Genomic DNA, 13,326 nt, shown 5'->3' on the forward strand with positions numbered 1-13,326 from the left:
ATGATTCAGCAGGAGAGTACACTCAGTGGTAGAGCAAGTTCTTAGCATACACAGGGTCCTGGGTTCACTCTCCATTACTGCCATTAAAAAAAAAAGCAATGATTCAACCCGAGGGGTTAGAAGCAATTTCTGGCAGCTTCCAACATTACCTATCACTATTATATGATGAAGAACCTCCCCACAGCCTCTGTGCAGGTCCATGAGACGAGATCCTAGAGCGTTCTGTATCCTCTGGCTCATTCCGCAAAAACTTCTGGGGTTTGAGGCCAAGCCTGCATTGGTGCTGGGACAGCAGGTGAAGTTCCTGGGGACCCTGCCCTCCAGAAGCTTGTGCCAGCAAAGCATTCCAATAAAGTAAAACAAGGTGCCCTGGCTGCTTTGTGAACTGGGGCTGTGTGCCGGTCCTTGCCCCTGCCTCCTGCCCTTGGGGTGTGGAAAGTGTAGGAGGGGGTTGTGGGGCTCCTCAAAGAAGGAGTTCTGGAAAGGAAGGCATTTCGAGGTCACAGGTCCAGATGCTGTCCTCTGTGGCCTGTAGCTTTGGGCAAATTATGGGGTGACTCTGGGCAGCAGAGTCCAGAGTGCCTATCTGTTTTGGAGGGGCCCCACCAGACCCTCATGAGTTGACCTATGCAGGATGCTGGGTGTGTAGTAGCCAATGCCTGATGTGTCATGTATTTTGTCTGGGAGCTCACCACCACTCCAAGCTGGAAACTTTCAGAGCACATCTCCCACTTCAGGAGAGCCTGTAACAGCAATGCTGCCCACTCTTTAATGAATCGTCTGCTTTAATCACTGGGCAAAGGTCACAGGAAGGTAAGACCTAGTGATGGATGGCATTGGGCACTAGCTTCCCCAACCTAGCCCTCAGCACCTGCAGGTTTGGGCCAAATCCAGGGTCTTGGATGCGGCTACCTTCAGGAGCCAGGCAGGGAGAGGGTGTGGAAGCTGCTGTGGGAGAGGCTGTGAGGAATGGTGGGGCCTGCGGGGGGCTGGATAGAGGCCACAGTCATCCTAACGGCAACCCACGGCCCTGCTGCCACCCAGACCTCAGCTCACCACGGAGGCATTTCTGAGCCCAGCTGGATGGAAAGCACTGCCCACCAACACAACGACCTGTGGTTTGCGGGTTTGTTTGTTATGTGGCATCACTGTGGCAATTGGTAATTGATACAGCTCTGTGGGCCAAATTCACCTGCAGGCCTGTTTGTGACTCCTGGCCTAGGCAGTTTCCAAGACTTATTCCAGTTCATAATATGATTCTATGAAAATAACTGAACTGTCTGTTCTTTACCCGCACTGGGATTTACAACCAGAGAATATAATTGCATGGGGATTTTTTTTTTTTTTTTTTTTTTTTTTGCTTTCTTCTCTACCTTGTAGTCATGAGGGCCACATGGGGCAACATCTCCTTCTGGGGTACAGGCTTGGGAGTGGTCATGGCGTGGAGCTGAGGTGCTAGGAGAGGAGATGGGCGAGCCAAGCAGAACAGCCGTCCGTGAGTCACGGTTCCAGAACAACCAGCAAATGGTCTGCACCTGCTCGCCCACCCCTGCCCACACCTGCCAGCCTCACCAGGGGGTTTTGGCCACTGGACCATAAGGGTAGGGCCAGCCCAAACTGACCACCTCTCCAAAAGAGAGTGACAGATGTTAACACGAGCAGGTCCTGCCCACCCCCCACAATCAACAGATGTCAAGACATGAAAAATGAAGGTAAATGAAGGGTGCATGATTAGACTTAGGCCCACGCTGGGTTCTGGTGGGTGCCAGAGACAGCTGCAGAGGCACGTTGGGGACAATCATCCTGATGCAGTGGGGGCTGCCAGGCCCGGGTGTCTAGGGACAGCTGGACGAGGTGCCGACATGGGGCTCCTTCGTCAGTGAAGCCATCCCGCAGCTGCTGGGAGTGCCGCCAGCCAGAGCTTGTGCGCCTTGGCTCTGGGGCCACACTGGGAGTGGGAGGGCTGCACTGGGGGAGCTGCAGGCGAGCCCACTTAGGGGTTCCCAGGACACCAGCCCATGTTGAACTAGTGGCTCCTCTCAGGGAAACCCCCTTTTTTCCCTCCCCGCCTGTCTCCACCCTTTCTGGCTCTGTCCAGTTGGAGCTCAGCTCTGGGTCCTCCTGCAACCAGAGCCGAGGGCAGTCAGGCCCACTCTGGGCACCTCTGGCCTCTTCTGTATCTGCTTGACTTATTCTCATGTAGTTTTTGGCTTGAAAATCGAGGCTCAGGAGGCTCCCCCAGGTCCCTGGTGTTGGTGAAGGGCTGCTTGGTAGAGACCCCAGCGTGCCTGTGGCTGGCAGGCGCTGAGCTGTGGGGCGAGAGGAAAGCATCTCTGTCTCCCCACCCCTGCCCTGCAATCCCAGCACCAGGCCTCCAGCCCTGAGGCTCAGGGTTTGCAGAAAAGGTTTGTTTTTGAGTGGAGCACCTTCATGGAGCATAAGATGTACGTATATCTAAATATTATCTTAAAACTGCTGGATGCTCCCTGCTATAGATGAAGGTGTAAGTTATGTGTAAATAACGTGATCTATTCCAATAGGTAAAAGCAGTGCTTTCTTAGGAGATTCCAAAACAAGGACTAGGGCAGATTATTTTTTTAATTTTGGTGAAATTCACATAGCATAAAATTAAGTACTTTTTAGTGTACAATTCAGTAGCATTTTGTACACTCACCATGTTGGGCAAGCATCACCTCTGTCTAATTCTACAATATTTTTATCTCCCCACAAGGAAAGGCTGTCCCTGTTAGCAATCACCCCTCAACCCCCCATCCCCAGCTCCTGGGAACCACTGATCTAATTTCTGTCTCTGTGGATTTTCTTATCCTGGACGTTTCATATAAATGGAATCATACAATATACGGCTTTGTGTGTCTGGCTTCTCTTACTGAGCTTGATGCTGTATCAATACTTTACTCCTTTTTATGGCTGAATAATACACCCAAGCTTGTTTGATTAAATTCAGGCTGAAACAGGCAAGAACTGAGCCACTGGCCAGTCTTTCTTCTGCCAAGCCCTGCTCCATGGGGTTCACTCCTATGATGGTTCTAGACCCTCAGATGGACTGGACCTCTGCAGTCAGCTCCCAGGAAGGAGGACCCCAGAGGAAACATGAGAACATGAGCTCCCAGCAGACCTCTCTGATGGCCTCGCCCACCCTGGGCAAACCCGGGGAGGGAGCCCAGAGCCCGGAGCCCAGTGAGCTGGAAGCTGGACAAGGGGCCCCTTTCTGCTCTACACAATGTCCCATTGTGCCCTTCTCCGGGGGTGGGGGAACAATGCAGCCCCGGCCAGGGGAAGCTGAGGACAAAGGGCCCTTTGTAAGAACTGTCCCCACCTGAAAAGCAGCATCCAGGGTCACACCTGACAGCAGAGCTGTCCTTCCTTGCCTCCAGTCCATCCTCTGCACAGCTCCCACATCCGGGCGGGGACCCAGGGAAGCTTGGGCAGGCATGGGCTGGGGGTGCTGGATTCTCCCCACTTTCCCCAAATGGCTGTTTGGGCCCATCCCGAAAGCAGCGCCCGAACAACATGGGGGTGGGGGTGCAGGTTGTAGGTTCATGTGGAAGGACCTGGAAGCAGGGCATTGCCAAGGCTAAGTGTTAAGCCCTAGGGCACACGCTTCCCTGCTGGGGGCTCACCAGGATGCAGAAGGTGTTTGCACCCTGCACTGAAAATATTTCACAAGTCCCACTTCACAGATGAGGTCAAAAGGAAGGATTTTTCATAGAAAGAAAGGGGAGCTTTAAAAAAACAATCACACTAAGATGCACATAAACGCTATTACACCAACAATAAGGGTGGGAGCTGGAGGCTGAAGAGGGGTTCTAGAAGTTGCTGGTCCAGCCTAATTTGGGAGATCCTATGTCCGGAGCCAGTCTCTGACTTCATGGGGCTCCTACTATAGGTGGTGAAGATGTAATTAAACAAGCAAGAAAGACCGAGCATTTGACCACATAAATATTGATAATTTATATGTCAAACACTAGGAACAAGATGTAAAAACAAACAAAAAACGCAGGACAGATATTTGCAATATACCTACAAGAATAGGATATTTAATATTTAAAGAGTTCTAAAAAATTAATAAGAAAACCCACACCTACCTCAATGATCTGCTTCCAGTGTCCCACAGTTTACCTAATAACTCTAATGCCTACTCTCTTATACACCTCCTCTTTTCTCTGAGGAATGCCTATGATTCCACCCACTTAGAGACACCTCTCCTGTATCTTCAAAATGTAGAGTTGCTGGTGTCCTCACTAGGGTTCTGCTTGGGTCATTAGTCAGTAAGTTCTTCCCTCCTCTGAATCCTCAGTGCATCACTCTCCCCTGTGGCTGGATGCCCAGACTTGAGAGCCAGTAGGAATACTGTCTAAGGGAACTTTCTTGTCCTGTGAGGATAAATTGTGAGGTCATGATGGGGAAGAGGGAAAAAAGCTGGAGGATCTGAATTTTAGGGCCCAGCTGCTGCCTGCACTGTCCTTCACTAGCTGTGTGACCATCACTCCGGCATCCTCCTCAGACAGCAGAGATGGGGAGTTGGTGAGGGGATACCTGTGAGGTACCTGGCCACACATCCCATACAAGGGGTGACAGCCTAGAGCTCCGGGATGAAGCTGCTGCTCTAGCCTTTCCTCTGCAGGAACTCAAGTCCACACACAGCCAGGGCACGCAGAGGGAGTGCAGTACCCTCCGGGGTCCTTGGCTACCAAATCCCAGCTGCCCTGGACGCTGACCAGGCTTGTGGTCAGACATTCGCTTTCCAACAGTCTCCTTTACATTGCATTTCTGCTTCTGAAGTACCTTCTGCCCCTCCCAAGAAGACAGGCACATGGTTAGGGGAGTGCATCGAGGGCCTCTGCAACCTTGGCTGATGTAGTGAGTGAATGAATGAGTGAATGAATGAGTCAGTGAGTGAGTAAATGAACGAATGAGTGAGTGAGTGAGTGAGTGAGTGGGTCAATCCAGCTTCCGGTAGGGCGCTGCGCGGTCCTCCAGGCACCCACCTCACGGGTGCAACGCTCCTCGAGGCCTGCGGGGGGCGCGCGAGCGATCGGGCCTGGTCCGCACTCCCCCTGGCGTGGGCGTGACCGGCGGAGTGGGCGTGACCTCCGGCTGCGGGAGGGGCCTCTCGGCGTGGGCGGGGCGTTCCGGCGCGAGGCTCTCCTCGCGCATGCGTCCTGACCGCCCGGTGATGGCGGCGCCCGAGGAGTCGCTGAGGAAGCGGAAGGCCGAGGCAGCGGGCCCAGTGCATGGGTCTCCGCCAGGGCCGGGGCGCGACCCCGCGGGCTGCCCGGCTCGCCTTCGTGCGGGCACCTTCTGGCTGACCAGGATCGTGCTCCTGAGGGCCCTCGCTTTCGTTTACTGTAAGTCCGCCGGGCTGGGCCCCCTGTGTGGCTCCTCTGCGCGCGCCCTGCCCCCGACCCACCCCCCTACCGCCCCCGGAGCCGGTTCGCCGCCGAGCCGCGGCTTTGCGCGTTCCTCGCCCTGCCGGATCGGGCGGGTCCAGGCGGGGAGATGAAGGTAGCGCAGGGCCGGTGGGGCCCCCACGGCGACCCCGCGTTGACCAGGAGTCTGTGCGGCCGCGACTCCGTTCTGCCGCCTGCAGGTTCCACGAGCTGCGGCCCCTGCGACTCCGGCTGAGAGGCTCAGGCGTCCTCCCCTCGTATGGCAGCTTTGAAGCTTGGTTAGCAGGTTCGTTCTCACCTGCGGGGTTTGGTGCTAGCCAGGCAGAGAATTGCGTGGCCTGCCCCGAGGCCCACCTCCCAGAACACCGCTGGACTCCCACCCAGCGCGGAGTGCATTCCCTGGTCCGGCCCACACGCCCGGAGTATTCAAACTCCCTGAGCCGAGCAGCGGTGCCTGAAGCCAAACTGGGCTGCTCAAAGGAACCTGGAAGTGCGGGGGCCAGTGGGGATGGTGGGCAGCCCCCGGCTGAGACGGCCTGGAGCGAGTGGGCAGCTCCCCTTCTTGTGGGTTCCGGAGGGCTCTGGTCCCTGGCGCGGGGGCCGTGGTTGCGTGCCGCGGGGACCAAACGTGCCAGCTTCAAGTCTAAGCCCCTTCCCGCGCACGCGAAAGGAGGGGTGAGGATGTAGCTCTTTGCACAGCGACCTTCAGCAAACACTGTGGGGTCACCGTGGTGGTGGAGGCCAGTTGTCGCCGCGAGACTTTCGGAGGGCCTCTGCACCAAAATGGGGGATCTCCGGTACCGGCTTTCAGCTCTTCCTGTTGTGCTAAGTTATTGCAAAAAAAAAAAATAGTTCTTGCCAGTATTGCTTTATCCCCCGCAGGATTAAATAGTCATTCTAAACGTTTGAGCTGTTTCTTAGCAAAAGACGGAGTCAAGACAAAGTTGATCTGCGAGACTCCAATGGACCTTTAAACTGGCCCCGCAACAGTGGAAAGACCCTGGTGGCTTTGCTTGGAGAGAGCACAGTTTATAAAACCCAGCTCAGCTCTCCGATGAGTGGGCCAGCCTTTGATCTCCATAGGAATGCTCTATTCAATTCAGGATGAAACCTGTTTTGCACCACCGGGGCAAGCATGTATTTTAAGCCTGGTGCTGAGAACAGAATGATTTGCTTTGGTAGATGCATTTCCCCCCTATCTTTTGTCTCTATTTGGGGTAGAATCAGTGTTTTTCTGCAAAGGAACCAGTTTCCCATCTTCCAGTGATGAGATTCTGTGGCTGAGATGGCCCAGGCAGGTGGGCAGTCATCCTGCATTGATCTCTTTCTAGAGGGTTCCAGATCTCATGGGGGCTGAGAGGTACCTCAGAGTCCTTTAAGTTCCAGGGATTTCCCACAATCCCTTCGGCTCTTCACACATTTCCCTTGATGTTGGAGGTTATCGTTGCTCTCATGGCCTGCTAACCAGGAAGCTGAATAATGGACCCCAGTCCTGTGCTTCCTATACCCTCTGCACATCTAACAGCGTCCTTACTGCTGTTAGCCTACCTATCTGTGCATCTCCCCGGAAGCTCCTTGCATTCAGGGACAGTGTTTAATACCTCCATCCTCTGTCTTCTGGAAGCAGCTCCTGCTCCGTAAAATTTCCTGGACTTTTTGCAGTCTTTATCACTCTGTGTCACCACGGGATACCTTTCCAACTGTGTCCTCCTCCCTCTCCAGTCAGTGCCCCAGCTGATCACTCAGTTCACAGAGTGCCCACCCTTGAGGTCCCTGGTTCTCTCGGAGTTGTAGTCATGATTCCTCTGATCTCACATCTTATTTTTTTAGTTTGTTCTCTCTCTTGGCTGGTGTGTATCCCCAAACAGCTTTCCAAAAAAGGATGTGGAGAGGTGAACCTTCTGTGTCCTGTCCTTCCTTGCACACATGGGAAGTATCCATATGCCTGGGTCTGTGGTTCTTAGTCTGAGCAGTGTTCCTTGGAGTTTTGTGGTGCTGAGGAGTCTTTACCCAGTCTGACTCCTGCTCTTTTGCAGGTGATTAAAGGGAAACACTGTCATCTCTTCTGCTCACACCAGATGTGGCTTCTGTCTCACACTGACTAATCCTCTCATTGTCCAGACACCACCTGTGTGTCCCACACATCACTTTGTTCTTACGCTAACTGCCAGGCGTCAGTGCAGACCCCACAGGCTGAGGGCTTAGTCCCACAGACCCCTTACCTCAGACACCAGTCACAAGTCCAGGTCGTCACCTGTGCTTCTGACCTACCAGCTGTAAATTGGAGTGCCCATGACCTCAGGGTACCAGAATGGCTCACAGAACACAGGGAAACACTTTGCTTCTGTTTACTGGTTTATCATACAGGACACATGACTCAGGAACAGCCAGATGGAAGAGATGCTCAGAAAAGGGGTGTGGAGCCCTGATACCCCCTGTGGGAGCCACCCTCCCTGCACCTCTACATGTTCACAGCCAGAAGCTCCCTGAACCCCTTCATGTAGGGTTTGTAGGGAGGCTCCAGTACATAGGCATGACTGATTAAATCCCTGGTAGTTGGAGAGTAGTTGTCTCCAGCCCCTCCCCCTCTGGAGTTTGGAGGTCAGGAGTGGGGCTGAAAGTTCCCCTGGGAACCAGTCCTCATCCTCCGATCCCCCGAGAGCCTATTGGTATAAACCCGGGTGAGGTTGAATGGGGCTTGTTATGAATGACAGATGCTCCTCTCACCCCATCACTCAGGAAATCCCCAGGATTTTAGGAGCTCTGTGCCAGGAACCAGGACGAAGAACAAATAAATATTTCTTATGATATTACAGTACCATAGGGACTTGCTTTCCTTCTGGGAGCTTTTCGAGCCTGCTGCCTTGCCACCCTTGTCCCTGTCATGTAATAGCATGGCTCTGTGAGCTCCCTCCCTCATTCCTTCTCAGGGCCTCAGTGAGCTCACTTGGACTTAAAAGACTCCTGCCCTCATTCTGGACGAGCTCTTCTGGGTCTGCCCAGTCTGCTGACTTTAGGCTCATGTCTGTCCAGATACCCCAGTGGGTCCCAGCTGCACCCTATTTGGGGACCACCAGCCCACCAAGACTCCCAGCTCCGGCCAGAGCCTGAAGCTAAATGAGGATGTGATGGAAAAGGAGGTGAGCTCCTCCTGGGCCCTGGAGTTTTACTCCCAACGTGGACGCACCTCTGTGACTGCCGTGATCGTCAGAAGCCGTGTGAAGGTGACTGCCACTGCAGGGCTCTCCAGAAGGAGCTGTGAGCACTGGAGCCAGCGGAAGATTTTTTTGATGCATCAGTAAAATTATTTATCTCCCTGGTTCCAGACTGTCACTGTGGAGTCCCCGGGATAATGTTTCTTTAAAAATTCTACTTCAAAAGGATCTCAAGCTAGTTTCAGCCTAACTCTTAATTCCTGGATTTGCCAGCTCGCGGTACTGTCCTTTTGGTTTGGATGCGTTGTGTGGTGTCATGCTTGTCATCTTTCCTTGCTAACATTACATGTAGTGGAGTTTATTACGTCTTTCCCGCCAGCTAATGATCTCTTGGAGAGTCTGAGATGAACCCAGACCGCACCCTCTAAAGGTGGCACCTTGTCACACTCGTGGTCAAGAGGAGTGTCACCTGGGGTCGGGTGGGGTCAGTGCCCAAGCCCAGGACTGACGGGGCCCAGCAGACCCACCTACACCTGCATTTGCTGCACTCTTAGCTGTTCTCTGGAAAATCTGAGGGAAAAAATGGAACCAAAAGAATACTGGAATCTTGTGTAGTTTTCTGTTCTAAGTTTTCAGCGGTTCTGAGAGTTCATGGGAAGTTAGTTCTTGTTCTTTCCTCCAGGCCCCATGAATTCTAATGAAATGCTCTGCTTGGTTTTACAAGCTTCTCTGTAAAATGCTTCCAGTTTGTTTAAAAAACAAACACTGCCCTACTTCTGAGCTCTGTATAGTACACGCCTTTAAAGAAAAAGTATTGGTGGTTATTGTGCCAAGTCCCAGATTTTAACCGCAGTCAATAAAACCACCCAGTGGAGAGTGACATTTTGCAGATGATTCTGTTTTAATTTTAATGCATTTTATCTGAAGGGGAGAGAAGACTAAATTTTTTCTTTTTGATTTTTGAAGAAAATATTTGCAGACATCTTTGATAATGCGTAAGGTGACCTGGTCCCCTCTTCTAGATCAGTCTCTGAGTTACCCCTTCAAGGAGCAGCTGAGAAGCTTTCCTAGAGCTGGGTTGGGGGCTGACTCCTTCCTTCTTAGAGCTGAGTCTTGGGGGAGCTGTCTCCTTCCTTCCTAGAGTAGGGTGGGGGTGACTGAGCCTTTCTAAGTTTGGTTGTTTGGTTTAGCTTTGAGATCCTGTGATTTTTTTTTTTTTTGAATTGTTTTTTCTTTCTACTTAGCCATTTCTGTAACAGGAGTGAAAAATAGGTTTTTTTCTTCTGAAATTTAAATCCCTTCTATATTCATTTTTTCCTGTAGGTAAGGTTGGAAGTTTCCTATGCTGCTCGTCTTCAGTTTACTTTTTTAAACTATTTAATTGGCGAAGCCAAATCTCATTTTTCTTTCATGGCATTGAACTGTGAACTGTGGTTATGGGGAGGGGGGACATCCAGCTGTTCAGCCTTTGCTGATTAGGTCCCCCTGTGTGGAAGAGCCCAGAGTGGGTTTTGGAGTGTGCAGGAGCAGTCTGAGTCAGGAGAGACAGGCTCCACCTGGATGCATGTGCGTGCACACACACATAGGGCCAGGGCTGGGTGGGCACCACGGTGGGATGGCCTCGACGTTACCAGGAAAGTCAGTGGCACGTGGACTTGGGTAGTTTCTGCCCAGTGGTGGAGGCAGCAGGAGGGGTGTGGGAAGAAGGGGGCAGGGAGAAGACCAGGTGTCTAGCACTCTGTCTTTATTCATGACGTCCTGGATGTCTTCTCTCACAGGTGGGCTCAGGTCTCAGTTTTCTTCCTACAGGGCAGTGAGCTGCCCATAGTAGGCTTTCAAGAAACATTCACCCTTTTATTTTTAAAACTACTAACCAAACTCCAGACTGTCAGACTTCCACCAGTGCCCCTTCTGGTTCTGGGTCCCTCCCAGGAGCGCCTGACGTTAGCCCTCACCACTCCTGAGCTCCCTCTGGTCATTTCTCCGTGTGTCCATTTAAATATATATTAGGGTAAACATGCGATGACACTCGCAGTCTCCGGACGTCCCTGGTTCTTGATGACCCTGACAGTTTTGAGCAGGTCTGGTCATATATTTGGTAGAATGTCCTTCAATTGGTTTGTCCAGTATTTTCTCATGACTGGACAGGTTGTGATTTGAGGAGAGTCCCACAGAGGTGAGGTCCCTTTCACATCATGGATTATGTTCACCTGGATCACCTGGTTGAGGTGTGTGCCAGGTGTTTCTCCCGTCAGATTCTACTCTTCCCATCCATTCTATGTCCTCTGGAAGCCAGTGATGGGGTCCAGCCTGCTCTCCAGGGGAGGGGTCATCAGCGCCGCCACCCCCTGCCCAAGGGGGCATCTTCATGTATTACTTAGATTTCCTCTGTAAGGAATTTATTTAGCAGTCGCCATGTTTGTTTACACTCTGGGTTATGGTCCCACACTGTTACCATTGTGGTATCAAATTGTCTGGCTCTAGTCAGTGGTGGTTCTTCCCAATTGTCTCCCTTGTCCTTGTGCCGTGCCTCTGTTCTTCGTTCTGTGAGTGCTTCCTTACTTCCTGGTGCTGCAGGGTGCTGCAGGATGCTGCAGTCTCCTCTCTTATTTCTCAGCTCTAAAAGCAGCCATTTCTCTGGGAGCCCTTGTTCCTTTGATTGGAGAGTGATGTTAAGAACCTAGATCTGGCTGCCAAGAGTGCCCATTGCATTGCATGTCACTGCTTCCAGACTCTTAGCAGACAGAGCTAGGTTACATACATGTGTGTGCACAGTCACATGTGACCATTTCTCTGTGTGTCCATTTCACTATATATTAGGGTAAACACGATCATACTCACATCTCCGATTCTAATCCAGTACTCAGGATATGTGTTGTCCTTCCCTTCTTGCTTGTCTGGAACTTCCTTTCTCCGCTAGTGAGAAATCTTGCCCCGCCATCTCCCATGGTTTGTTTATTTGCTCAACCCCAGTGCACATGCAAAGCAGTTACAAAATTGTTCACCCACCCCTGAGAGGAACATCAATTAGACTCCAGTGTTTGTATACAGTTCCTTTTGCCATTGTACTTACAATTTTCACTCAAACAATTTCTAAAGTTACTTAGGCCAGGTCTCCCTCATGCCTTCCATTCAGTGTGGCCGTTCTATACATTTGCAGTGGCGTTGGATCATTTGTCACAGTCTGCGTTCCATCCTGGCATTCCCTGACCTCCTGGCTAGGTTGTTTTGAGTTTATATACATTAAAGTTCAGTTTTTGTGATGTACATTTTTATGAGTTTTGACAAATGCATAGTTATCCATCACCCAAGTACCATACAGAATAGTTCCATCTTCTGAAAATTCTCCTGTGCACGTAGTCGGCTGCCTCCGCCACCAGCCAGCCCCTGGCACACTCTGATCTGTGTTCTGCCCCATGTCAGGTGAATGGAATCCTACAGTGTGTGTAGACTTTAGGTCTGGGTTCCTTTACTTAGTGAAATGCACTTGCGTGAATCAGCAGCTTCTGCATTTTTCTCTCTGAATATCATTTCATTGTATGAATGCACCATAGTTTATTTATCCATTCCAATGCTGAGGGGCGTCTATGTTGTTTCCAGTTTTTGCAGTTATGAACAAAGCTCCTGTAAACATTTGCATGCAGGCTTTTGTGTAAGTGTAAGTTTTTGGTTCATTTGGGTGAATACCTAAGAGTATAATTGCTGGGTCATATGGTAAATCTATGTTTAACTTCATAAGGAACTTCCAAACTGTCTTCCAGAGTAGCCACACCAGTTTACATCCCACCAGCAACAAATGAGAGTTCCTGTTGTTCTGAATCCTCTGGAGCATTTGGTATTTTCATTTTTTGGACTTGGGCTGTTATGATAGGTGTGTGGTGATACTGCACTGTGGTTTTAATTGGCGTTTCCCCAGTAACAAATGATATTAAACATCTTTTCATGTGTTTATTTGGCATTTGTGTATCTTCTTTGTGTGCAGCAGATGACTTTCAGTGTCTGTTCAGATCTTTTGCCCATTTAAAGCTGGGTTGTTTGTTTTCTCATTGTTGAATTTTTTGTTTTCTTTTTCTTTTTCTTCATCATTCAGTTTTAACAGTACTTTAAGTATTCTGGATGCAAGTACTTTATCAGAAATGTGATTTGGAGATATTTTTCCCAATCTGTGACTTGTCTTTTCATTCTCTTAAAAATGTCTTTTACAGAGCAAAAGTTTTTCATTTGATAAAGTAGAATTTATCAGTTTTTTTCCTTCATGGATCGTGCCTTTGGTGTTGTATCTAAAACTTCATTGCCAAACCCAAGTCACATAAATTTCCTTCTATATTTTCTTCTAGATGTTCTATACTTCCATGTTTTACAGTTAGATCTCTGGTCCAATTTGAATAAATTTTTCTGTAAGTTGTGAAGTATGTCTCAAGGTTCATCTTTGTCCATGTGACGTCCAGTTGTTCCAGCACCACTTGTTAAAACGTCTTTCTCCTTTAAACTGTCTTTGCACCCTTGTCAAAAATCAGTTGACTGTTTTTGTGTAGGTCTCTTTCTGGGCTCTCTGGTCTTTTCTGTTGACTTACGTGTCTGTCCTTTTGCCAGTACCACACTATTGCTTACTGTAGCTTTGTAGTAAGTCTTAAAATTGAGTAATAAGAGTCCTCAAACTTTGTTCTTTATCTGAATTATTTTGGCTATTTTAGTTTCTTTGGTTTTCCATATACATTTTAGAATCAACTTGCCAGTATCTGTGAAAAGCTTATTGGATG

The 13,326-nt window shown here is 50.2% G+C and overlaps 1 protein-coding gene across 3 annotated transcripts in view; it reads left to right on the forward strand.

Moving 5' to 3' along the window:
• The first annotated feature begins 5,156 nt into the window (after positions 1-5,156).
• LMF1 (lipase maturation factor 1) overlaps positions 5,157-13,326 on the forward strand; it is a 91,236-nt gene continuing 83,066 nt past the window's right edge. For 2 of the 3 annotated variants that reach the window (XR_012500397.1, XM_074346630.1), the window contains exon 1: positions 5,159-5,369. Coding sequence is in view for 2 of the 3 variants with exons in the window: in XM_074346630.1 (XP_074202731.1) it covers positions 5,177-5,369 (193 nt within the window). In the remaining variant the exon portion in view is untranslated. Of the gene's footprint in view, positions 5,370-13,326 lie in introns of all 3 variants that reach the window. The other variant, XM_074346632.1, reaches the window with a different exon arrangement.

Source organism: Camelus bactrianus, chromosome 18 (genome assembly GCF_048773025.1).
Source record: "Camelus bactrianus isolate YW-2024 breed Bactrian camel chromosome 18, ASM4877302v1, whole genome shotgun sequence".
Lineage (NCBI taxonomy): Eukaryota > Metazoa > Chordata > Mammalia > Artiodactyla > Camelidae > Camelus > Camelus bactrianus.